This window comes from Orycteropus afer, unplaced genomic scaffold (genome assembly GCF_000298275.1).
Source record: "Orycteropus afer afer isolate SDZICR_OR568_19922 unplaced genomic scaffold, OryAfe1.0 scaffold00233, whole genome shotgun sequence".
NCBI lineage: Eukaryota > Metazoa > Chordata > Mammalia > Tubulidentata > Orycteropodidae > Orycteropus > Orycteropus afer.
Genome location: NW_006921820.1, coordinates 2,568,424 through 2,595,963, shown reverse-complemented (window position 1 = coordinate 2,595,963; position 27,540 = coordinate 2,568,424). Strand labels below are relative to the sequence as shown.

General features: G+C 38.5%; 1 protein-coding gene across 1 annotated transcript in view; it reads right to left on the bottom strand.

Annotated features, from left to right (window-relative positions):
- SIN3A (SIN3 transcription regulator family member A) overlaps positions 1 to 27,540 on the bottom strand; it is a 44,686-nt gene that overhangs the window by 11,320 nt on the left and 5,826 nt on the right. The window contains exons 2-15 of the mRNA XM_007948940.2: positions 27,004 to 27,180; positions 21,727 to 21,833; positions 20,776 to 21,058; positions 18,604 to 18,855; positions 17,883 to 18,035; positions 17,587 to 17,745; positions 15,572 to 15,661; positions 12,827 to 12,945; positions 12,066 to 12,276; positions 11,666 to 11,782; positions 8,873 to 9,111; positions 7,369 to 7,552; positions 5,602 to 6,175; positions 2,716 to 2,885 (exon numbers count right to left, since the gene is read on the bottom strand). Of these exons, the coding sequence (XP_007947131.1) occupies positions 2,716 to 2,885; positions 5,602 to 6,175; positions 7,369 to 7,552; positions 8,873 to 9,111; positions 11,666 to 11,782; positions 12,066 to 12,276; positions 12,827 to 12,945; positions 15,572 to 15,661; positions 17,587 to 17,745; positions 17,883 to 18,035; positions 18,604 to 18,855; positions 20,776 to 21,058; positions 21,727 to 21,833; positions 27,004 to 27,180 (2,835 nt within the window). The remainder of the gene's footprint in view (positions 1 to 2,715; positions 2,886 to 5,601; positions 6,176 to 7,368; positions 7,553 to 8,872; positions 9,112 to 11,665; positions 11,783 to 12,065; positions 12,277 to 12,826; positions 12,946 to 15,571; positions 15,662 to 17,586; positions 17,746 to 17,882; positions 18,036 to 18,603; positions 18,856 to 20,775; positions 21,059 to 21,726; positions 21,834 to 27,003; positions 27,181 to 27,540) is intronic.

Here is a 27,540-nt window from a genome sequence, read left to right as displayed (position 1 = left end):
ACTCGTTTGTTACAGCCATCCCATTTGTGGTATATATTCTCGTCAGAGCGGCACTAGGTAACCAGAACAACCATGTAGATAATTCTCCTGCTTTGTACTTCGAAGTAGACCATACCACTGATTAGCCACTTACACCCTCTTCATGGGTAACTGGACAGTTCCAGAGTGTTTGGAAAGGGCATCACAGTTCTACATGTCTAGGGACAATCAGGCAACCTGTACTCCCAAACTAGGTTGATCAGATTCTCTCTCTGGTAATCTGAAATGCCACACTAGAATGTGGTTGGGTTTCTGAGGAGCATCTGGATGGAAAGGTCAGGTAATGCTGACTCTGCCATGGCAAGCCAAAGTCTCAAGGGGCTGGAGAAACTCTGAGTGCAAACGTCTGTTGGCAGAGTTAGAATGGAGCAGATGTCCCGAAATAAGGTATGTAGGAAAAGAAAAATCTTCTAGTCCAGTCCCTGCATGGTCTGGCCATTTTTTGAGTGCTAGACTTGGATTGTCTATGAGACTGTCTATTGTATTCATGTAACACAATAAATAAATTTCTCTTAAATTAGCCTAGAAGAGGCTAAATAACTGTATGCCTTGACCTTGAAATATGTTCTACCTCTAGACAGCAATGAACTGGGAAGGAAGAACATCAAATGAGATGAGAATAAAAGATACACCTCCAATGGAAGCCTGAGCATAATTTTAAGAAACTCATTGGATTTGTGTTTTCTGGATTAAACCTCTATTTCCATTAAAAAAAGAAAACCAACCTCAGGCTTATAAACAGTAAGTTTTACTTAATGGCTTTTAAAGTTGTCATTTTGGTGGTATCAAAGACTGCTCTTATTGTAGCAAGAGCAGTCAAACTTGAAAGCAGAAACAGAAGCATGAGGTAACTGGTGCTTGTATTTTTATGTAAATTTAGAGTATGTTAGTAGGTGTTCCTGTTACCTAGTGCTACTCTGACAAATATACCACAAATGGGATGGCCTTAACAAACAGGAGTTTATTCTTCCAATTTGGAGGCTTTAAGTCCAAGTTCAAAGTGCCAGGCTTTAGGGGCTGGGTGAAAGCCCCTCAATCTTTGGCTTCGGCTCTGCCTCCTGCTCCCGGCCCACTGGATCTAGAGGTGTTTCTTCACTCAGAAAACGGCTGGCTGCTGAGGCTGAGAAGCCTCAAGATTGACAAGTAAAAAGGCACAGTCCCCATGTTACCAAACCATACAGCAGGCCATTAACAGGCTGCCGAGCAACAACACGGCTACATGCAGGGTGCAAGTGTGCCATAGGCTGGAGACCATTCCCAAAGCTGCTTCTTGTATACAGGAAGCAGACCACATCCCAAAGACAGCTACTCAGCTGCTTGTGGTAGATCCCACCATGGAGCTGATTGCCAGTCTCATCATGGGGATTAACTACCACCAGCTTCCCAGCCACTCAACCAGGCCCAGCCAAGTTGACACACAAACATAACTACCACAGTAGAGATTAGCTGTTCAAAAATTATTACTGTAACTGATTATATCCATATAATGATTTCGGTCAATCACATACACACCTTTTACGGGAAGATCTAGGAGCATCCTTGACTTTCAAGGGAAAAACTGCCCTTCTGCCAACTTTCCCCAAGATATAGTCATGCAAAAAGCTCTACCTCATTCTTGAGTAGGTACTGGGGATTGAGGGGATGCAAAGGCATTCAAATTCAAGGCAGAAACATAGGTACCTCGCAAAGGATTCAAAAGGGCAGCCCAAGGAAGCACCAAGCAACACACTTTTTTCTTCCAAAGTGGCAGTATGGACTCTAGAATTAGACCTGGCTTTGGTTTTCGCAAGTCTTACTTTGAAGAAGCAGTGTACTAATATCTCTGATCCCTTTCAGAGTTCAGAACTCAAGGCAAAGGAATCCAAACCTATCTATTACAAGCTATTTTATTAATAAATTATATTGTAATTGTTGTAACTGACTGCCGTGAAGTTGGATCAAACTTATAGTGACCCCTCCTTGGGTTTCCAAGGCTGCATCACTACAGAAGTAGATTGCCCAACCTTTCTTTGGAGGAGTGGCTGGTGGGTTTGAACTGCCAGCTTCTGGTTAGCAGTCAAATGCCTTAGGCACTATGCCACTAGAGCTCCCAATTGTTGTAAAGAATAACATATTTACAAACTCCCAGGGTACCAAAGGAACAAACCACAAAGCCAATCAGAAATCTAACTCAGAGGTAACCTCAGATGAGTGAAGTATAAGACGTTATATGAAACCTTTCCTGTAAAGAGAGCTCCGAATTATCAAGTGAGAAAAGTACACGGAATTGCCAACACCTACAGAAGAGGAAATGTTGCACACTGCGTGCTTGCCCCTGGCAGACTTCATATACTCTGTTCCCTGAGAACAGTAAGGGCCGGTAGCACAGAGAACTGGAGCCAGGACTATTGTTCTCTCTACAGGCGGCCACCAAGAAAAGGGCAAAACACTGGGTCTGAGGTAGGCTTATATTGTACTGAGGATATAGTAAGTTTTTTTTAAAGTCAATCATTTGGCTGAAACACTCCTAGTTTATTAACACAGCCTATCAGATATCTCATGAAGGCCTCCTCTACCCCTCCACAGAACCACGTTCATAAACACTGTTACGTGAGAAAACTGCCTTTACTTTCCTAACAGAAATGGTGCCCTTTCTCTTTACCAGATTTATCTCTAGGTAAGGAAATCTCCCCTTACCTGTCTGACAATGCTCTGGATCAGTTTGTCCATGGTAAAGGCAATGTAGGCATGAATGGTGAACATCTCTCTCAATGAATCTTCATACTGTGATGAGTCTATGTTGCCATCCAACAGGCTCCGCACCATGTCCAGGAAAGCTGGGTAATAATCTTCTACCTCAACATCCACTGTGGGAGAGATGGGACATCCACAGGTGAGGCCTTACCCTGCTTAAAAAAAAGACTGGGACAGAGGGCAGGGCAAGTCCCACACTGGCCTAACTAGCATTTGTAAGGGCATACTTGGTATTCAAAATATACCCACTCAATCAGCTGCAGACAGAGATGAAATCTGACAGGTGGCTATAATCACCAGCCCTGTCTATCAGAGAGTGACTCTGCAACTTTAACAGTAGCTTCTAACATTCCGACCTACCATGCTACAATGACACTTATTTACAGTACTGCTGGGCTCTGCATCAAAGAAGAGCAAAATAGCCCAGAGAATAAGAAAGTCCTTCAAAAAGTTGTCAGCTCCCCAGCTGAGAGAGGACCTGCTCGCCCTGCCTGCACTAAAACAGGCCTCACATGGGTCACTTGCTCATAAGGCTATTTTAATGCAGCATAAAGTACAGATGAGAAAAGGCAGATAGCCATAGTCTACCACGGGGAAAGCTCTTGGGAAGAGAATAGGAGGGCAAATTAAATCCTCTATGAATAATGAAGTAATCTCCATTTGTCAAAATCCTTTTGTTTAAAAATGGATTCCCAACCTTATACTTCACAAATTACATAACATGATCTGTACCTGTGGCACATGAATCACTTCACCCACTAGCTCAATGAATCTTATTAGCTGCTGAATAGATATCTGGCAACTAGTGGTGAAAGGACTCTGCCTTTAGCTTACTAAAAATAAGACCCATTTATGTAAAGTTCAAAAACAGGCAAATCCAGTCTCTTCAGTCTTGGAGATCAAGACAGTGTTTACCCATGGAGTATTAGGGGCTGGAAGGGGACACCGTAGGAGTGGGAGGGAGGAAGCTACTAGGATGACCATTATGTTCTATCTTGACCTGAATGCCGGTTACATATGTGTGTTCACTTTATAAAAATTTACTGAGCTATACAATGCTGATTTGTATACTTTTCTGTATATGTGTTGCACTTAAATAAAAAGTTTATTAAAATGAAAAAAAAATTACAGAGACAATGCTTCTTCATTGACTAATGAGTTACATTCTATTTGTAGGTTTTTTTTGTACAAGGGAAAAAAAGTTAAGAGCAAAAGCCAAGCCATTCATCTGAAGTGTGATGGACTCACTAAAGACAGGCCAAATAGGGCAGCTACTGTATAAAACAAGCAATTGGCTTGAGTTTCATCACAGAGTATCATCTTGTTCAGACTCATAGTACAGGCATAGGTTTCAGAAATATACTGTCATAAGAGTGCTTTTATGCCAGAATAAAGCTATGGCCCAAACCACAGACTTGCACACAAGGGCTCTCCAACAGTGTGAGAGTTGATATTATCACCCAAGACCAAACTGTACTATATTTTCACATAAACAATGCATGTTATAATGGTGTTTTCAAACCTCAAACCCCCCTCACATATTAGTTTTCTCATGCCAGTTATTTACATAGGTCCAGTATATGGAAAAAAAAAAAAAGTTAAGTCTTAACTTCATTAAACCAGTGGTCAAGTCAGGATTAGGCCATTATCTACTTATTTCTAATTTCCACCCACGCAGATGGAATTTTCATGTTGAGGTCTAGAATTTGTATCTCTCAAGTTAGGATTAATATAGATAAAGACTTTAAAAATGAATTCCCAGTGTGCTTCCTACATAAGCTTCACTTTAAAAAAAAAAAAAAAAAATTTTACTCCACAGACTGGCTATTTCCTCAAGAGCCTAGAAAAAAGGTTTTATGCAAAAGCATTTGGTTCACAGCTCAAGTACCTAATTTATGATTGTAACAATTATTTCAAAGCAGGCAGTACAGAATTACTTAAAGGATACGGTGGCTTTCTTTAACCTCATCTATTTTCCTTCTCCTTAGTTCTCTATCTTCATTCCTATTCTGTTTATTCTGTTGTGTCTCATTTAGAAGTCCTCTCTGTATTTGTTTACACATTCATTTTACATACCACCTCTTGAATTCCAATGTTCCTTTTGTAATTATTTCTACTTACTAGGAATAAGCCATGAAACCTGTTGGTTAAAGAGAAGTCCTGACCAACCGTTGTTGTTGTTATGTGCTGTCAAGTCAGACCCAACTCATAGCAACCCCTCCTTGGGTTTCTGAGGTGGTATCACTACAGAAGTAGATTTGCTCAACCCTCCTTCTGAGTAGTGGCTGGTGGGTTTGAACGGCCAGCCTTTTGGTTAGCAGTCAAGTGCCTTAGGCACTACACTACCAGAGCTCCAGACTAAGTACACCTATGAAAATTCACATTTATCTTAAGCAACTTAAGAAAACCAGGAATTTATGTTCTGCCATGGAGTGGAATTGACCATGATATTTTAGCCCTTCTCGGTCATTTTAAACACTCTGCAATAACCCAGAGAACTGCCATTTGGAAAACTGAGAGCAATTGATACTTGCCTCCCTGGTATTCATGGTACCAGCCACTGACCTGACGTCTGTGATCCAACTACTTTGTGTATTTTCTGTAATTCTCCTGACAACTTCGAAAGTAACAACCAGCACTTCCATTTTACAGGTAAACAGTTTCAGAGAGTTTAAGCAAGATTATACAGGAAACTGCAGAGTGAGGATTTGAACCCTAGTCTGGCTCTAAGGTCTATGCTCTGTGCACAAAAGAAAGCAGCCCTGTGTCTAACTAGGATCTGAAGAACTCAACCTCACACCCCCTCCGTATATCAACCTTGACACTCACTAGGTTCTTTGAGACGTAGCTGGATGGCAGGGCTGTCACTCTTGTCTCGCCTTACACCCGGCATATCATGTTCCCATACCCTCTCTCGGTTTTCTTCTTCAATTTGCCGTTCAGCTTGGGAACAAATCCGCATCAACCTCAAACAGAGAATCTGGTGCAGTCGCATAAAGATGTACCAGTTGTTATTGACATAGAAGAGGTTATATACTTCATCCATTCCTTTTAACTTTTGAGCTGCTGTGTTACTAAACAGTAGCTTGGACTTAGGGGGGCTTCCCCCAACACCATTGTGCTTTTTAGCTGCCCCTGTGGCTTCATCTACATCCATCTCTTCTTCTTCCTCTTCTTCTACATCTGAGAGATCACCTCTTTGAGCAAAGAGCAGATCTGGAATGAAATGATGCATGATTTGTTTGATTTTATACTTGTCCTCCTTCTGAATGCCTGTCTGCCTCTTCACATGGTGGATAATCAAAGCAGCAGCATCTTCCAATATCTGTTTGTCTTCATAGACAAGTGAGAGGTGTGGGCCCACAGGTACACCAGCATTCTCTTCCGTAGCCTGCTCTTGCCTCTGATGGGAGAGAAAGACATGACATGTTTAAGTAAACAACAGGCAAAATGTGACATGACATGTTTAAGGAAACAACAGACAACTTGTGAGGATACATCAGTAGTATACTCCATTACTAACCATCCAAAACCAAACCATACTCACTGCCATAGAGCTGATTCTGACTCACAGCAACCCCCACTGGGTTTCCAAGGCTCTAAATCTTTATAGAAACAGACTGCTTCATCTTTCTACTGTATAGTGGCTCGTGTGTCCGAACCACCGACCATTTGGCTAGCAGCCAAGTGCCTTCACCACTACACCACCAGAACTCTTTGTTAACCATAGTGGCTGTATTTTTTTCCAATCTAAACATTAAGACTTGATCGGAATAATTTTGGTGCCTCTTCAGTTAACACAATGGTAATGTGGGAGGTGTGATTTGGTGCCAAAATACTGGCACCTTCTAGACTTTTATAGAAACAATGGGACAGAACTGAGAACATCTTTAAAAATTGTGGATTAATATTTATAGAGGGTATGATATAAGGTCTGAGATTTATTTAAAAATACTTCCAGGGTGGGGTATGAGGGTGATAGACAGAGCAAAATTGACAAAATATGGGTAATTATTTAAGCTTACATGAGAGCTTGTTTTACTACTCTCTCTCCTTTTGCATATGTTTGAAATTTAGGATTACGCCACTTCTGAAAATTCTCAATTGCACTATATTTCTGTTTCTATCCATCCTGTCTCTAAGACCGTGAGCTCCAAGAATGCAGAATTAGTTTCTTATTCATTTCTGCAGCCTCATTCCAGTACTACGTATAGTCCTGGTAAGTGTGCTGAATAAACAAAGATTAGAGAGAGTGTGGGAATCAATGATAAGTTTTTAAGTTGTGGGAGGTGAGATGGTATATACAAATACAAAGTAATGTTCAAGGAAATTAAATTGGGTATGGGGGTAGAAGATGGGGAAGGAGGCAGGGTGTGTAAACTAAAATGATAAATTAGGAGACCAGTGAAACAGCTTAGGTATATAAAGGAAATGGTAGAATCAGGAACAGAAAAAGCTATGACAGTTATGAAGCAAGAATCAACAGGTCTTGGAGGATCTCATTTTCATATGACAAAGGTAATTTCCAAGAATCAAAGCTATGCTGAACATAAAGGCGGCAGAGTTTTCTCATAGACACAGAAACCCCCAGCTCACCTCGTCATAAATACTCTCAATCTCACTGAGTAAACTCTTGGACCTCAGGACTTTGGTGTCATTCTGTTTAAAGTTGATGCCCTGATGGTCCAGAGACTTCAAATAGTATTTCTCATTTTGTTCTCTCCACACCTTGTTAAAGCCTCTCTGAGCTTCTCGCCATTCTTCTTCTTTCATCTTCAACCTAGTGAGGTGGGGAGAAGAACAGAGACAACAACGTGGGGGGTACTCAGAGGGTTTAGAAGTGAGATATATGCCAGGCTTACTTTAATTCAAAAGTCAGAAGATACATGAGGCCAGTCAAAAATTATGGGCCACTTGGGATAACTGTTATCAAACCAGCCTTGAACAGTTACATGAGCAAAGTTATTCATTCTGGACTTATTCTGGGGAAGTAATTTATCCCAAAGTCAGAAATCTTACCTAAAATAGTTATTTCTCAAACAGCATTACACAGAATACCCTTGAGATGTCAGTAAGTATTCCTTGAAAAAAGGGTTCTCTTCCTTGGCCAGCTAAAATAAAGTTAAACATGTTCTTTGCTGTAGGACTTCTCAGAATATGTACTATGCTAACGTGAATGCAAAATTCCCAGAGCAGAGAACTTGCACAGTAATGTTCCTCTGGATATCGTTCGAGAAGTTCTGATCAGAACTGATCCTAATTCTCCAGAAGAGAAGATTAGAAAAAGAAGAAACAGCACTGGGACTGAAGAATAGCCTACATCTCAGAAGTTCAATGTTACTGGCAATAAGAGAACCAACCATCAATCTGTGCCAGCTCTTGAGAGGAAGACTGAGAGGAACAAAATGTGGGTTATCTGTTGAACTGTGCAACAAATAAAAAATTTGCCAGATAAAATGAGAGAGGATCCAGCTCTTAGCAAGGGTTCACAGTACAGTCACAAGAATGTCATGGACATAGGGGAAATGGGCTCAGTGTGGTCTTTGGCCTCCTACCTACTAGATGCCCGGCCTTTAGGTGGGTACAAATGTCCCTCTACCCCTCAGCCTGACATGAAAGGTCGTTAGGAGAAAGAAGTAAAATGTTACTGGTAAAAATGGTAACACAGAAGTCTTTTTTTAATGAGTATGTATCAGTTTCACGAAGATAAAAATTTTTACTAAGGGGAAAAAAAATTAAGATGTTAACAATACTTAGTGTCAAGTGGCAGTAATGTGGAAGGTTTTCCTTTGTTGTTTTCTATATTTAAAATCATCCCCCTCAAAGACACAGAACACTCTCTAAATTTAACATGTTACAAATTCAGAAAGGTCTACCTTCAGGTCATGGCTCATACCAGGTCTGATACTATGGACTTTCAAGGTCAGTCTCAAATGTTGGCTACACAGACGCCCATCATGAAGCTCTACTATCCCACTCTGCACCTGATTTCACAGGGTCAGGAAGAAATGAAGGTTTCTTTGGACAATTAGGTAAAAAACAAGGGCCTGAACCTGTCATGAAGTATACTAAAGTACAATGGACATGTTAATTCAAATACCTTTTAAGGACAATTGGGACGGCAATAGAGGGATTCTTCCTTAGACCATCGATGATGTCAGCTGCTTTATCAGCATATATCCTCTGGAGTGCTTTTCGGTGAATGACTTCCGATGTCCCTCCCAGGGTGTTGTCCAAGCGAAATTTGGCTTGTTCCTCAGCAGACAAGCGGGAGAGCTTCTTCTGTATTGCTTCTAGAACCCGGATTGTTGCCAGATTGGTCTCTAAAACTACATCAAGCTGAAGAGGAAGATAAGAAGCATGCTCAACATCCAAAGTAGAATAAGAGTGGATAGGAGTATACAGTAGGGAGTCAAACTCTCTGGATGTGTGGCACATAACAAACATCCAGTAAATGAGATTTAAGTAGTAGTTACTATTTCTACCATTACCATATGGCGTGCTTTGGCTAGGACTGCCAGACCAAAGGAATCCAATAGGAGGTAACTGTAATGACCCTTTTCCCTGATTGCTAACATCTGTTACAAATAATAATAAGCAAAACAATCTCAAGCCACTCAAGAGGATGAATCAGTCTCATGGATAAGTTTTTTCAGGATAATCCAGGCTATTCAAAATATTCAATAGCCTTATCCCATATCTAGAGCAGCAACTATCAGTCTTAAGGAGTTTAATGTTCTATCTGTGAGTAACCACTTAAATTCTTACTGAACTCCTAGCACTAATTTTTTTTAACCTGGTGAAGGACATGACAGGCAACCTTTGAGTTTACAACTTTTGCCCTAGCCTCAACACTAGCAAGATTCTCTACGGTACAGATAATGACATAAATGAGCAGTCTCAGAGACTACGCCCAAATGTCTGCACAACAGTGTTCCCTAGGTTTTCTAGCTTTGGGACTGTGATAGTTATTATGTTTTGTAAAATATTTTTGGTCTTCCCCGGTCCCTGCAATTATGGACAAATAATATGGATTGGATTTCCTGGCTCACTTGTTATCAGAAGGGGCCATGTAACTAGTTCTAGCAAATTAGTCATGAAGAGGTGAGTAGAAGTGATGTTTGTTACTTCTAAGATAGACCATTTAAGGATGTGAGAGCCTTCTGAGCTGTCTTTTCCCTCCAGTAACTGCCAATGTTCAAGATGGTGGCACTCTGTCAGCCTGGGTCTCTGAGGGCCATATTTTTACACAAATAACACACGTGTTACACAGTTACCAAACCACACGACCCCCTCAATGTATTAATTTCCTATGTGCACTATGTGTGTGTGCATTACTTATGTGAGCACATTATTTGTGAAAAATATGGTAATTCTGATGAGCAGAGCCCTTTGTCAAACAGCAAAGCATGATCAAAAAATAAACTTTTGTTTTTTCAAGTCACTGAGACTCAGGGATTTTCTGTATTGTATCATTACCTAAGCTATTCCAATAAAAAGAAAACCCATTCAAACTAGCACACCCCACAAATCCTAAGCATATATGCACATGTAAACACATACACACACCACTTCTTTTCTCTGCATCCTTGTACTCACAACTATAAAATAAGGATGTTGCCTCCCATTTGCAGGTATAGCACCTGAGAGTTAATAGGGCATTGGGTCAAGAAAAGGTGACAAGCTCTGCTCTCTCTCATCTAACATTATTAAATACAGGTAAAAGAGAAATGCTTCCTTTAGCCTGATCAAACTTCCCATGATAGTTAACATTTGTCATGATTTCATGTACTGGGGCAGAGACAGCCAATGAACAGCCAGTAGCTAGGTAACATGTGGCTCTTCATTCAAAACTAGAAACAGCTGAAGGATGTGTGAAGTGGGTAAACTGGCAGAACTAAATCAGTACAGACTAAAAAAAAAGCATAAGATGTCTCCCATTCATGTGAAGGAGAGCTAGTTTCATTTGATACAGTAAATACACTGAATAGGATACACATACTTTTACTTCTTTGAACACAATCCTTTTTGTTAATGATATCAATGAACTAGACATTCACATTCACATTCACTAGGGATTTTAAGCCAACTGTTCAGGAGTCCCACCAGATAGAGGTGCTCTCTACCAACTTATTATTCACTCGTTCCAGCTTTTCCCTTCCCAACTATTTCAAAATAGTCCCGAATTTAACTTTCTTTCAAAAGTAGCCAAATCAATACCAGAAGAAGGGAAAAATGCCAGTTTTCACAGCAAAGCTGGTTTGCTAACTAGGATACCTGTTAAAAATAACAATACACACAGAACTTAAAAGAAATAATTAAAACTATCTTCAAAAAAACATTATAGGTATAATTTTATATACCCCATAAAATGTATGCACAAACATTTTTTAAATGCCATTAAAAATTCAAAGTATTATTATTCAGCTATCAATGGAAAATTTAGGCGCTCTGGTAGCATAGTGGCTAAGGCACTTGACTGCTAACCAGAAGGCTGGCGGTTCAAACCCACCGGCCACTCCTTGGAAGGAAGATGGGGCAATCTACTTCCATAGTGATACTGCCTCGGAAACCCAAGCAGGAGTCGCTATGAATCGGGTCCGACTCGACGGCACATAACAACAACAACAACAACAACAATGGACAATTTCAGTTAAAGGGTTAACATGTACTAAATAAATCACAGTTGCTATAAAAAAAAAAAAGCTACTAAATGTATTTGCCAAATTTGTAAAGCATGTTAAGTATCACAACAAATACGTACCACAGAAGAATGTGATTCTCAAAATATCAGAGCTCTTCAGTCTTAAAAAGTGAATCCTCACAGACATATTTAAGATATCCTTTCATTTAGCATCTCTTATTTCCCTTCAAAAGAAAAAGGAGCTTGTACCTCAAAGCGCTCATCTTCACAACGATAGATATGTTCTTCATACTGCGTCTTCTTGGAACTAACAAAGGTGGAGTCCTCTGACCATGAAGGGAAGGAAACCCAGGTATCATTTAAAACCTATGGGTAGAAGATTGAAAACCATTTTCAATAAAAAGACAGAAAAACCGTAGGGGAAAGGAGAAACATTACTCTCAACATTACTTTGCAGTTCACATTACTCTAAGTTTCATAGTTAGCAAGTTTACGAAAGAATATGGAAAAGGTTCACGAATATAAGTGACATTTTCTTTTGAAAAAGAGTTTTTATTTCCCCATTCATATAAATTCTATAACCCCAGTACTGTTTCCTTCTGGAGGAAGCTGAGGATTCAGGGCTGATTTTTGCTAGGGAGGGCCTTACCTCTTTACAGAGAGGAGTCCGTCCTGTACACTTGGGCTGCTGGTAGCTCTTTGGTAGGGCCCGATAGCTGGAGCCCAACCGTTTACAGGAGGCATAATCTATCTCCATGGCAATGCCCTCTGTGGCTCGTTCCTTTGGAAACGTTTCCAGATGCACAGACTCCTTATAGCCCAGAAAGTTTTTAAACCAATTAAACAATTCAGGGAATTTCCTGAAGAATCAAACAAAAACTGGTAAGCAATCAGAAGCATGATATGACCACCACCACCACTTAGTGTTGGGTCAAAATTCTACTACTACTAGAGGCAAATTCTAATGACAGTTAATATTTCCTGCCAAAGCAATCCAAAGCACTGCCTTTGAACATCCGGCTTCCCTTTTTCTTATAGAATGCTCTCAGATCAAATAGAGTAGTGATGGAAGAATTGCAATAACCAGCCATTCTTCTGATCAAGGACACTGCTTCAGTGTTCAGTTAATTCTTAGACTGTGAAACACAGTCAAGATTCTAGAACCCTGGGTTATACGAAGCACAGGTAAGGAGATCACCAATCCTGGCCATTAGTCAACAAGTATTTAATCCCTTATTTTCTCATTTCTAAAGCTGGACTAGAAAACTTCTAGGACGACTCTTTTGATACTGACATTTTATGGAGTCAGTGGACCCATTCCAATTAAACTAACTGCTTTTCATATACACTCACAAACCAAGTATCTCACTTTCATATTATACATCAGGGCTAAGCCCCTCACTTACTTACCCTAGGAAGGGAGAGACTAGCTGTACTAGCTCAGCCCGAGATATCACCTCCTGGTTAAAGATAACAAGACAGCGCAGGAAATTTTCATAGGCTTCTGCACTCCGCAGAGCCTTTCGAACCTTATGGAGATAACCGTAAAAAAAAAAAAAAAGTTAAGTGGAGGAATCACAAGATCCTGAATTGCTTAAAAAAAAAAAAATTGAGGAAATGTGACCCATCAGATATTTGAAGACACTAAAGAATCAATGTCAATTTTTTTAGATGTGACAAATTACGTTTGAAAATAATTTTAAGGAGAAAATTACTAAAATATTTATGGATGAAATAATACAACATTTCTTGGATTTCTCTCTAAATCATCTGGAATAGGTAGAACACATGAACATATTTACCGGCTAGGAGTTGGGAAATGCTGAAGCTGGATGAGGGATCATTCTACTTTTCTCTTTCATTTTATGTATGTTTAAAATCTTCCATAATAAAAATTTAAAAAGTGAGATCATAAAGTAGTTAATACTTTTACTTTCTCACATGCTTTATTCTCCAGACTATATCAGAGTTACCAAAGCTTTTGTTACCCATCATAACAGGTATTTACAGAAAGACTCTTGGTTAACAAGGTTTCCAAACTCTAGTAATCTTGAATATTTTAAAACAAGATATTTCTGTACCATAATAATGGTCTTTTCCTTCCTCCATTTACAACATTGAGCATTTTAATATCAGAAAGTTTAAAAATGGTCAATGGCATAAACAAAATAAAACCAGCCTTGATAGATGACCAATCTGGAGCTTCAGTTCCACAAATAAATATTCAGCAGTGTGGTCCTTTGGAGGGGATTGCAGACTCTCACCAAATCAGTAACCCCAGCTTCAAGCTCTCATATACTTTTCTTAACAGGATATCACATGGAAATGTACTTTTAAAAAAATTATTTTTGATATATACATATATATACACACACACACACACATACATACACATAATATATGACAAAAAGTTTGCCAGTTTCATCATTCTTAAGTGTATAATTCAGTGACATTAATTATATTTGCCAGGTTGTACTTTCACCATTTCCAAATGTTCTTGATTACCTCACAAAGAAATTCAGTGTCCCTTAAGCAGTAACTCCCATTATCCCTTCCCCAGCCCCTGGTAACCACACAAATCAACTTTTGTCTCCATGCATTTGCCTATTCTAGACATTGGCATATGTTCTTTTAAAGCTAAAGAGTAAAGAACACTGCACTTTTTGTTCTATACAGTGTATTTACTTTTAATTTTTTATTATCTTTTAGACTTACACAAAAGTAAACAGTCTAATGAATCCTATGTAGTCACCGAGACACAATGATCAATATATAGTAACTATTTCATCTATTCCCCTTTCTTCTACTACTGAATTTTAAAGCAAATCCCAGATATTTCATCTACATATGCTTCAGTATGTATCTCTAAATAAGTACTCTTAAAAAAAAAAAAAAAAAAAAGCATTATCACTCTTAAAACATTAAGTTTTTCTTTTTAAAAATTCTTTAACAGCATCTAATATTGAGGCTATGTTCAAATTTCCTCAATTATCTAATAAAAGTCTTTTAAAATTGGGTTTTAAAAATCAGGATCCAAATAAGGTCTGCATGTTGCATTTGGCTAATGTATTTCTTAATTCTTCCTTAAATTCTAACAGTGCCCCTCCTCCACTCTATTCTTGCCATCTGATGATTGTGACCTTAGTTAAATACATTTGCCTTAAAAAATACCAAGTGCCCAGGTAGTCCTCAGTAATGGTTCAAGTCAGAGCCAGGGACTGTGACTATTTCTCAGGGTAACTCCACACAGGCACAGTTGGCAAGGAGATCAGGGACAGCCTGCTTTTTGGAAGTACAATGATTGTGGAGATGTTAAATCATTTTGCTCTTCTGTAAAAATGCAGAGGTGCAGAAGAGGGTAAATTACCACCAGATCAATCCAGGCTGGTTCATGGGTTTAAGAGGTACCCTGATGAGCAAGACACAGGGAATAGAGAACTATGGGGAGGAAGTGGGAAGGGAGCTGTTGCATAGTGGGAAATTGTAGTCAATGTCATGAGACAAAGCGTATGTGAGCTGCTGTACGGAAAGTGAATTTGCTCTGTAAACTTTCACCTAAATCACAATAAAAATTTCCAAAAAAAAAAAAAAGCTACCCTGATGAAAGGAGCCTGCTAATCACCAAGCTGACTTCAGACACAGGAAGAGAGCCAACTTGACACCATATATAGTTTACACCAGTAGTCTCAATTCTGGCACTCATTAGAATCACCCGGGGAGTTTCGAAAACATACAATTTAATCAGAATCCCTATGAATCCTATCTGTGCATACTGCAAATTATATTATCAAGCTATTATTATAAGATTACAAGTCATTCATGTCTCCAACAATGAGTGCAGCACCAATACTCCCCCCAAACATCATTCCAGCAGAACATCACGCTTATTTTTCTTTTGGAAAAGTGAACCTCCACTATGGAAAATGCTTTATTTTGCTACAAACCACCTCACAACCAAAGGAGAATATTACACCATTTATCTAGTTTTGCTAATAATTCTAACAGATTGAAAGAATTCACAATTTGGAAGCTATGCTAGAAAAGTAAAAAGTCCTAATCACTTTGATGCCTCTAAAATAAAACCTTGTTGGAGGTGGAGGTGATTTTCTTTTAGTATTAGTAACTGGTATCAAATCTAAGTCATCCATCACTCACCTTATCAAAAAATAAAGATTCAGTTCCTACACCATGCTTGCTGGCATCTGCCATAGAGGAATCCTTTAGGCTGAGCAATTTGGGTTTCTTCTACAGAAAAGGAAAAATACAAACATGTAAGTTTCAGACAGTGGACTTCTCAACCATTTTATTTTCATCATGTTCAATGGTTCCATCACTGACCATAGATAGCTAATTGATAATTTGGAACAAACAAGAGAAGTCAAGTCATTAACTCAATTTATACCCTAAAAGATTTCCACATTTCTCTACTTCAGTTTGCCTGTCAATTTCTTTTTCCAACAGAGGTTCACCATTCTACTCCCCAAATGTTCTCTACACAAGCGCTCACAGCATTATCGGTGATAAACTTTTAGAATTAATGTCCTTTCTTCCTTTTTCCAGGGGCCAAAAGAAACCTTATCTGGAACCTAATGCCATGGCTTTATTTTCCTAGTTGCTAGAGACAGAAAGGATTTATAATAAGAGCTGAAACACACTGCCTGGAGTGGATAAGTCAATCTTTAATTTTTACCAATAATTCCATTTAAATTTTTCATGGAATAAAAAGAGGTTTATTTTCCTCAGCAATATCTATTCAGATTAATTTTAAAGGAAGTGAACAGACCATGACATAACCCAAGTAAGAAGAATTTACCTTTAAAAACCCACTTCTCAACTATCTGTGAAGAAATGCACAAGCATTATGAGAAGCAGCAGCATATTACCTTTGGAATCTCAGAACACACTCGCTTAGGAGCCATAGCCTCCGCTTACACTGCCTGAGAACAAAGTAGGTGGGGGCATTTATGCCCCCACTATAGTGATTTCACCTGTGAGTAATCAAGTGTGGAGGAGACCAATACAAGACTGGAGCGTAACTGCTAAGCTGATTCTTACTACTAAAGAAACACAAACCATTACCATGTTCAAGGTGATTGTGATTTCAAAGGGAGAAACCACCACACGAACACTGAAAAGTAGAGTCAGTAACACCTAACATGTCAGTCTTTGCAGTTAATCACTTTTCCACCAGTCATCTCTTGCTGCTAGAAATTCCACTTGCTTTTGCTATCTTTAATTCTGCACACATCTCTCTTCCATGTCACACATACCAATATACTATTCCATGTAACATGGAATCCACCAAAGCAATGTTTAATCCCTACACCTAGCTCTCTCCTATCATAGTTGCACTGTATCAAAGGAGACAGCAAGCTTAGCTTTCCACAGAATAAAATCTGCTGTAAGAGTAAAATCATATATGATAGGTCACTAACAGATGTTTAAGACCTCACTTCTATAGTCAAAAGGTCCTGCCTTGAATATTAAGATTATATTGATAAGATGTGGCAATTCTGCTGAGTGAAATAAGTCAATCACAGAAGGATAAATATGGTATTAGTTCATTACTGTAAAAAAATCAAGTAAAGGTTTATATATGGAAGTAAACTTTCTTTGTTGGTTACCAGGGGTGGGAGGGGAGGGAATACTGCAAAAGTTTAAAAAAAAAAAAAAAAAAGATGGGGCAACTCAAAAAAAACCTTGGGCAGAAAAGGCCTCCAAACCAAAGAGATCTCACAAAGCACAGGAGGACCTCAAGAGACCACTGACTTATATCTGAAACTACTACCAAGCTCAATAATCTTCTTTCTTAGCAAAAGGCAAGTTTAAAGCATCAAGTAAGAGGAGAATATTAAATAAATCTTAGAAACTCTTGGCAGCAAACAAGAAAATAAATGACAGCTAGTAACAAAAAAGATAGAAAACACAGAGAAAATCATAAAAACTGAAAAAGGCACAGTAATCCAAGCAATTAATGTTGGTCTAACGTTCTTTTGCAAAGCCAGATAAGAAGCTTTGCATTGAGTTTTCGTGACATCCACCACCTGACTCCAAATACCCAGAATCCAACCGTCAACATGGTTTGGATAAGAAGCCACGAACACCCTCAGAATCCTTGCCCACCAAAACTGCTCCCACAAGTCAAATGAGCAAGGATTGCTAATTCTCACCTTCACTGGAGGAGTAGTTCCCGTTCCAGAGTGTCGGCGGATCTGGCAGCCGTTCTGGCTGGGCCTCTGTGGCTTGTTGTTCAGCTGGGGCTTCTTCACAGTGCCTCCATGGTCATTTCTCACAGAATCAACCTTCTCAGCAGTTGTTTTGCTTAAGAGCTGATTAAAACACATGAAAGAGATTAATGCAGTCATCAAAGCAAGTTAACTATCATCTAGGTAAAGTCTCCTTCTAATTCCAGCTTTCTAAGAATATAATAATCCTAAACAGTGTAGTTTTTGCAAACAAAACGTACCACAGAGCTGTTGGCATCTGGTAGGAATTGTCCAAACTCAGATAGCAGATCTTCCTGATTTTTGAAGAGCCGAGCCACTTGAGCATACACCTCCTGCTCAGTCAATGCTGGAGTATAGTTTCCTCCAGCTTCCTTGGCATTTCGCTGCTCTTTCTGATAGAAAATCACAAATGGGAAGAGATAATATTAGAGGGTCACTGTTTTAAATGACTCACCTTGTATACTCTCTGGGATATCTGATAGGAGCGCTGTATGTTATCTACTTACTTAGGCTGCACTTAAGAAGACAGTCTACGTTCTTATTTTTAGCACCTGTTTCGAATGCAAGCATTTAAGTTGAGAAAGGAGTAGAAGATGGCGACTGACAAATCCTTTTAAAACTAGGAAAGCCCACTGCCACTGAGTCAGTTCCGACTCTTAACTGTGAATGCCCAGAGACCACTCCCAACTGATAAAACACAAAGCATTAGAGAAACTTCTTCCTCTTCTATTAACTATACTACACAAATCGTAGTCCAGACTTCCCAGATAAACAAGCTTTCATTTCACAAGGCAATAACTTTAAAAATCCTGAGTGGGTGCTGCTGCAGGGCAATTAAGTTAGGCAAATCAAATCGGCTTCACTCATCATACTTTCTAGCTGGTTAATTCAAATTATTTTAAGCCAAATGCCCTTAGTGGGTGATCTGGTTAAGACAGGCTGAAACAGCAACCCATTTACCTGATATGTGTGCAAAATCTCCAGGAATGCTTTATAGATGTCTGGTTGGCCCTGGAACCTGTTCTTGATCTTATTAACATAGTTGATGGCATGATTAAACTCCACAGGCTGATTGTTCTGCAAGGATGGGGCAGTTCCCAAGGAGATTGTCACTGGTGTATGAGGCTGGACTGGTGGGGAGCGTGGTGATGCATATGGTGGAAGTGGGGGCGTCTGCTGACTGGCTGGAGTATGTGCTTGTAGTTGAGAAGGCTTAAAAAAAAAAAAAAAAAATTACACACACATACACATATTCTCCTCAGGAGCATATACAGGTGGACAAAGGAAACAAAGTTCAAACTACAGAACTAAAAGTATCTGATTAACTTATCTCCTTTATTTATTTGTTCAGGCCAAGCTGTTTTAACTCAATTTAAATCATACTAGAAGGGAGTGAGAAGTGTGAAGGGCTAACACATTCTACTACAAATATTTTCATTTTAATTTTCTAAATGACAACCTTAAAACTAGAGACATCCCAATTACAGGGAAGAATTTTTCATATGTGATTTTTAAGTTCACTAGGTCAACAGGTGCACATAGAAAGGAAGTCATTATATATAAATCTGTAACACCAGAAAAGATAACACCTCAGCTGCTGCATGATTCCACAAAGAAAATCTTCTAGACTATTGCTTTCCAGTAGGACTCTCTCTTTTTTTTAAAACATATTTTACTGTGTTTTAGGTGAAAGTTTATACAGCAAATTAGGTTCCCATTTAACTATTTTTATACAAATTGTTCTATGACATTGGTTACAGTTTTCACAATGGGTCAGCATTCTCATTATTCCCATTCTTTTTTCACTGATCTAGCTTCCTTGCCTCTCTTTGCCTTCTCATCTTTGTTTTTGGGTAAATATTGACTGTCTGGTCTCATAAAGTTGACTGTTTAAAGGGAGCACATTATCATAGATGATATTTTATATTATAAGCCAATCTATTATTTGGCTGAAAGATGAATCTCCAGGTGTAGCTTCAATGACAAGTTCAAAGGGTATCTTAGAGCAATAGTCTCAGGGGTTCTTCTAGTCTCTGTTAGTCCAGTAAGTCTGGCCTTTTTTAAGAATTTTAATTTTTTTCTACTTTATTCTGCTATTCTGTCTGGGACCTTCTATTGTGTCCCTGCTCAGAACAGTTGGTAATGATAGTTGGACACCATCTAGTTCTGGTCTCAAGTTAGAAGTGGCCATGGTTCATGTGGTCCATTAGTTCTAAGGCCTAGTTTCTTCTTTAAGTCTTGGGTTTCCTTCATTCTCTTTTGCTCCAGCAATAGGTCTCTCTCTTTGATGATGGAAATGTTCTTTATTTGTACTATCCTGTATAATGGTCACTAGCTACATATGGCTATTGAGTAATTGAAATGTGGCTACTGCAAATGAAAAACTGAATGTATTTTAATTAATTTAAATATAGTCACATGTGGCTAGTGGCAACCTTCTTGCAGTGCAGTTCTAGACTAAGAACATGCCACCACCACCAATCATCATCATCAATAGGATCTTCTGCTCAGCTTGCCTTTGACCTAATCTGGTAAATGGAGTTAAGTTTTTTATAAGATGATAACCACGCAGGCAGTAGCCTAATTTGATCATGGTAAGATGATCATTTCTGCCTGTACTGACAAAGTACTATTGTACAAACAAAGTCACCAACTGCTAGGATATTCATGAGCTCAAAAAACAGAAGACAGGGGAAAAAGAGTCCTTGTAGATTATAGTGTTGATTTAAATTGTTGCTTTGATTGTGGATTGCTGTCAATACTGACTCATGGCAACCCCATATATACTGAGTAGAACTGTGTTCCATAGGGTTTTCAAGGCTATACCCTTTCAAAAGCCAATTGCCAGGCCGGTCTTCTGAGGTATCTCTTGGTGGGTATGAACTACCAACCTCTCAGCTAGTAGTCAAGTTCTTAACCATTTGAATCACTCAGGAAATCCATTAATTTAAATACATGAATATTTAGGGTGTAAATGTGAACTATTTTACAGCAATGTGATGACTACATCTTCTCTGATGAAATCATTGTAGCTTGTATATCTACCAAGTATTATATAAATGGGAAATGTTAAAGAGGTGCTTTCTAGGGATATAATAAATAAACATGATGCAAGACTTTCCAAGTGCTCACCTTGCTGACTTTGGCAGGTGGGGGCTGAGGAGCAGGCTGGGCAGGAGCTGGCGTTGACTGGGCTGAAGGCTGGGAAGGATGCTGGGGTGGTGGCTGAGGCTGGGGCTGAATGCCATGGGTGGGGATCTGATGAACCTGGCCAGGAGTTGTAACATTCACCATGTCATTGGTTTGCACCTCAATTTTGTAGCCAGGGGGCAAGAAGGTATTGAAGCCCATGATCAGGTCAGGGTGGCCTTTGAACAGCTGGGACACCCGACTAATCACTCCTGGAGTGTCAATGCTGACAGAAAAACAAAAAAAAAAGTTATGGCATGCTTGAAAAATACTCTACTAAGAAAAAAAATTCACTTTCCACTAGATTCTCTAAACAAGATCATAGATAGAGATCAATGGGCGTAATATAAAATTAGTAACACAGAAAGAACTCTAAATTCCAAAGCCATTTATTTAATTTTAGGTTCAAAGAGGATTGGTCACAATTTTCAACGAAATATACATTCATGTCAACAGTCCTATCATACAGATGTTCAGACAGTAAATCCAAAGCTGCACTTCCCAAGCAAGTGCAAACTTTGATATACCTGTGAATTATTTACTGGACACATGTCTACAATGCTCACATAAGTTGGTCTCCTGTATTTGTGAACCATGCCAAAATATCAGTGTCTTCAGCCAATTCAAAAGTTAAACAGCCTACATCATTACCAGTACTATCTCCATGACACAGATGATATACTTAAAAAACATTTTAGCAACATGGAAAAAACAAAGATCCAATTCCTATAATTTCAATCAATAAAGCAATACATAAAATAAAGGCATGACCCTGAAAATTAAACTGTCACAATGAGGCTTTCTTTATCTTCCAGCAGATAAAAATAAGCTATAGCCCTCCCGCAAAATCAACACTAAGCACAAAATCTAAGTACAACTTATGATGTCATTTACCTCTGAGATTTAAATTCCTTCATGATGTCAAGGAAATCATTGTAGACCTGAGGCTGACTACCAAATTGCAGCTTCACCTGGTCAAGATAGGACAGCGCATCCTCCACCTGAGACAGGGATCAAAGGAAGTAAGCCAAAAATTATTTAAAAAAAAAAAAAAAAATGTGAAAAAATGTAATCAATAAAATATAAAGATACAGTAAATGTACAAAGTGATTATGACAAATAACCCATAGTCCCTGGCCTATGGAAGTCCCTTCTGTGTCTAGAAGTTAGTTCACATCTAGTCAGGAATCACAACACAGTGGTAATTCTAAATGCCGAGAGCACATGGAAAGGGCACCCCATCAGTGAAAGCTTCCCTAGGACAGGATCTAAACTGAGTTCTAAGGATGAGTACAAGTTAGCACAAGTGAACTTATGTGAAGAGAGAGCAACCAGCATGGACAAAATCCCAAACAGGACACCATAAATGAGAAAGCACTGGGGGTCAATTGCAACTGAGTCTCAACCAATTGACCTGCTGTCAAAGTCTCTCCACTTTGCTAACAGTCCTTTAGATTGGCTAAAACTAAACCAAATCAAACCCACTGCCATCCAACTAAAAGAGAGGTGGTAAATCTTTACAGAAGTAGATTGCCCAGTCTGCCTTTTGTGGAGTGGCTGGGGGGTTTGAACTGTCAACCTCTTGGTTAAGAATCAAATGCCTTAGGCATTGTACCACCAGAGCTACTGAAGTTTTTTTTTTTTCCTTTTTTAATACAATGATTATCATTTATTATGTGGTCACATATCATTTAGTATGTGACCTTCTGTCCTACAGGGTCACTGTAAGTCAGGAACTGACTCAACCTAAATGGGTTTATACCAGTGGATATAATCCCATTTGGGAATAAAGTTTTCTTTGTTATATTCATTAGGCCATATCAGCAGAGGGTGTGTCTTAAACCAATCACTTCTGAAATACAAAAGAATAGATTAGGCACAAAAGACAGGGGGAAAATAGGCATTATCTGAAGACCACAGAGACAGAGGAGTCTATAAGCCCAGGAACTCCAAGGACTGCCAGCTACTAGAAGCTGAAATAGATAAGAAAGGAATTTTCCTACAACTAGTGCCCTGAATTCAGACTTCCTGCCTTCTAAACTGTAAGAAAATAAATTCCTGTTCATTAAAGCCACCACTTATGGTATTTCTGTTATGGCAACATGAAGAAAATAAAACAGAATGTAAACATGATAGGATTTGGAGACTGACTGGATATGCGAGATAAGGGATAGTAAGCATTCAAGGGTGATCCACCACAAAAGAAACAGGTTGAAGGCTAGAAAACTGAGCTAGATTTAGGACAATTTAGTTTTCAGTGACTTTGAGACACCCAAAGGAAATGCTCAGTAGGTGTTGCCTATATACTTTGGGATAGATACTTTAAATTATACAAAATATCAAGTTTAGAAAAATGTCAGAAATAATCATTTAATTTGATATGTGCCTTATTTTTACATTATGACATATAACATTTATGTTTAAATAAACTACTAAATAGCATTTCAAGAGCTGCCCAAAGTTCACACAGAGAGGTGCACAAGCAGTACAGAAAACAAAGGTAAATACTATTACACACACAATACTTCATTAGCCATAATTACAAACATTGACTTATAGATGGATACACAGGTAGACAGGCAAGATGACCATATATAGGTTTGGCACATGATATTTTTACATATGTATTTGGATGTGCTGTAAAAATGTCCATACGTATAGTGGAGCAAACAGGGGGAAAAGTCATAATAACTGCTTGGCCAAACACCTTGAGGGAGTGAGTCACTGGGCCTAGGGGCTCAGGGCCACAGTCATGGGGGACAATAAGCTCAAGTGGCATAACATACTACACAAAAACATTGTTCTATGTCTTATTTCTGTGAGTAGTGACTGGGGTCTTAGAAACTTGTAAGTGGCCATCTAAGATGCAACTACTGCTCTCCTCATCCAGAGCAGAGGAGTGAGGAAAATCAAAGACTCATAGAAACAATTAGTCCAAGGGACAAATGGACCATGGGAACCTCAGCCTACAGGGCCATGAGACCAGAAGAGTTGGGTGGTGCCTGGCTATCACTGTCAACCATTTGGAAAGGGATCAAAATTGGAGATCCTGGATAGAGTAGGAGAAAAATATGAAACAAAATTTAAAAAAAAAAAAAAAAAAAGCAGGCTTAGTGGTCTGATAAGGAAAATAGTGAAATTCATGAGACTGTGGCCCCTGGTCACCCTTGCCTGTAACTGAATTCACTCCCATTACTTAACATTCAGCCAAACAACACACAGGCCTACGAGGTAAACAATTACAAGAGGGAGGTGTACCCCTTAGAGGAGTCAACTATGAGAGATCAGAAGGTAGCATTTGTCTAGCGAGAAAGCTCAGAAGGAAGGAATGCATAGAGAAGAAGAACACAGGAGAAAGGTAATCACAGGGAGGAAGTGGGAAGAGTGCTATTGCATTGTGGAGACTGCTATCAATATCACTAAACAAAGTGTGTATGAACTGGTGAATGAAAAATGAATTTGGTCTGTAAACTTTCACCCAAATCACAATAAAAAGGTTTTGTTTTTTTTTTTTTTTTAAAAAAAGAGCTGCCCAAAGTTCATTATGGCCATGGTTAACCAAGAGTATTTCATTGCTGCTAAAGCACAGTTTATATACTTGGTCAACACCCAGTCCTTTGATAGCTGGTTTTTCTATACTGTACAAATAATATGACCATTTCTGTTGAAATTAATGACCAAGTTAAGATAACACATTAATTTTGTAGTAGGAGCAAAGATGTTAAAAAATGATTAAGAATAGCACTCATGATCAAATGACAAAGGAGGAAAATAAACAAACATGATGTGGTATAAGTACTCTAGCAAGTAAAAAAAATGCAGAACCCAAAAGAAAGAAATGCTATGTATATGCTAGGAAGAAAAAGGCATTTGATGGTCATAGTGAGACACTGTTTAAATATTAGTTATAAAATAACACTGTGCTTAAAAAACCCAGCATGACACCTACATTATAAATGAGATACTTGCATCTAAGAACAGTGAGCAAATTCTCCCACTGCCTAAAAGTACAACTCTCTATAAAACATGTGTACAGTTCTAAGAACCACAACTTTAAAAAAAAAAAAAAATCCTTGGAAGTAGTAATTTAGCAGCTATTGATTTAAAGGGTCACCTGAAGAAAACCTTAGACTTCGCTGGTCAATTTTTCTAGCTCACTTCAACACACACGTACTAAGGTCCTTAACCTCCTGAATCTTGTTAGGGATACCAACACAAACAACTGTAAAGACAATTTGCTAAATATTTGCCAAATATTTATGGTGCTAGCATTCAACAACAACCATGCCTCAAATTACTCAAATTCTCCTTTTCATCAATCTGCCAAAAGAAAAAAAAAAAAAAAAAAGTACATACAATCTGATACTTGAAATAACCTAAACATTCCCGCTGAGTACTTCCTTATTATAGAATATACTAAATAGTTTATTGAAGTTGATTCAAATGGTTATAAAGCATTTTAAGACTGATCCAAATATGGCAGGGAATGTGGGAATACTGAATTAAATTTCATGGAGGCACAAGAAAGCATTTTACTTCCCCTCATTAGAAAGGAAATTCAACAAGTTATTGCATTTAGGAATCATATTCAAGAGCTTGTAACTGAAAGAACAGAGCAAGAAACCCTAACTCTACCTGTGATTCACTCTATAACCCTGACTCCAAAGCTCATCCTTGCTTCTTTGCCAGTTTTTATAAAACAAAGTACAATCCATATACTTATACCCAAGACTCCTATGAGAAAAGTGAGTAAAATAGGTGCTATGCTTTGATAGGAGTGGTTGAAAAGGCTACAGAGAAATATTTTTGTTACTTTAACAGTAAATTTAAACAAACAAACAAAAAAATCTTTTGAAACATTAAGGTATTAACTGTTGAATACAATATTAATATGAAATTAAATCACATCAAACCAAATTTTAAGAAATATTTTCAGGACTTGGTGAAGTGCTAAGTCCTCAATAGTAACACATTTTGGCACAGAGCCATTATTACTCTACAAGCAGAGTAATAATGTCTGAAGGAAAATACTAGTGGAGCTTGATACCAGTTGTCTCAAAGACAGAGTCAAGAATGAAGTTCCAGGTTAAAACAATTTGCACTATCTTTAACAACAAGTGTAGCTAACTAAAATACAAGTATACTCTTAATGCCTAAGCTTATGTAGAGAAATCAATTTTTATAAAATTCCTTTACAGAGTTTGGCTTTGGTATGCTTTATGATGTTGGGTAGCATTTTAATTTCCTTAAGCCAATATTAAACAAATTTCTGAGAACTCTAACCAATGAGAGAGAACAGAAGACTACAAATGGATGCATACTTCAAGAGGGTATTGTTCATTCCTACCTTCAAGCAATGTGGTAAAATTAAGCTGATATGCCTAAATTAAGCTCTAACATCTTATCTCTTTCTAGTTCTTATTTTCTGTATTCACTTTTAAATTTTACATAAATGTAAAATTAGAAAAACTGAAATCTGGAACACTCACTGCAACAATCACACATTTTGAAAAGTAACACTCAAGTAAGCAGAGCGACAAGGTTAGCTGGGAACACAAGCTTCACTTCTCCACAGATGTCTCATGAATTTCAAAGCACTAAAAAGCTACCGCACGTACTCAGCAGAACAGATGAAAACACTGACACTTCATTCACAATTATAGTTTCCCCAAAACTTTAAATGGAGCATGTGTCTTACTAAGAATGGACTTGAAGATGCCAGCCAATTCAGCTATTCGTGAATACGAATAAAAAGATTACACTGCAAGATATTACTGGGCAGTAAGACTTACTGCTCAGGCCTGTTGCCCATCATGTGTGCACTCAATAAAACCTTATGCTCAGAACTAAGAGTTCAAAAGAAGGCATCCTGAATAACAGACTTTAAGGTTTATTTTGTATGAAAATAGCCCCTCTATCCTGGTACGTTTGAGTACTATGCATTTGTACATTCCACAAACATTTCTTGAGTATATTCTTCTCTGGATCAAATATTGGTGCTAAAATGAGAAATATTAAATAGGTTTAAAAACAAAAACAAGGTAAAACTTCTTGCGACTCAATCATTTAGTCTAGATGTTAAAAGTGGTAAAATCACCACCAACAGGTTGAAGGCAATGTTTCTTATTTAGATAAAAATAAAAAGACTAAACAAAAGGAGCTGAATAGCACCTTGAGCCTCTGAAACTGCTGCTGTCCCTGCACTGGTGCAACTGGTGGGGTGGGATGAGCATGACTCTGGACCACCTGGCCCCCATGGGGCTGTACAGTTGTGGGGTGATGATGGCTGCTGTGAACCGCTGCAATGGTAGGCCCATGACTGCCAGAGCTCTGTGGCACAGCTGAAACCTAGGTGGACAAAACACAGACAGAAAATGTCAAGGCTTATACAATCTTCCCCAAATGTGTCCTAAAGAGATAATTAGACAAAAATTCAAAGTACATGCACAAAGATATTTAGAAACAATCCAAATTTTCTATAAAAAGGGACTGATGACATAAATTATAGCCCATCCATGGACAGAATTCTTTGCAGCTATTAAAAACTGTATCAATCAGTGCTTCTCAGACTATCTGTAGTGAAGGACCAGTTTTCTTTTTTTATTGTGATTTCGGTGAAAATGTACAGAGCAAATTCACTTTCCATACAGCATTTCACATACACTTTGTCTCATGACATTGACCACAATTTACCACAATGCAACAGCT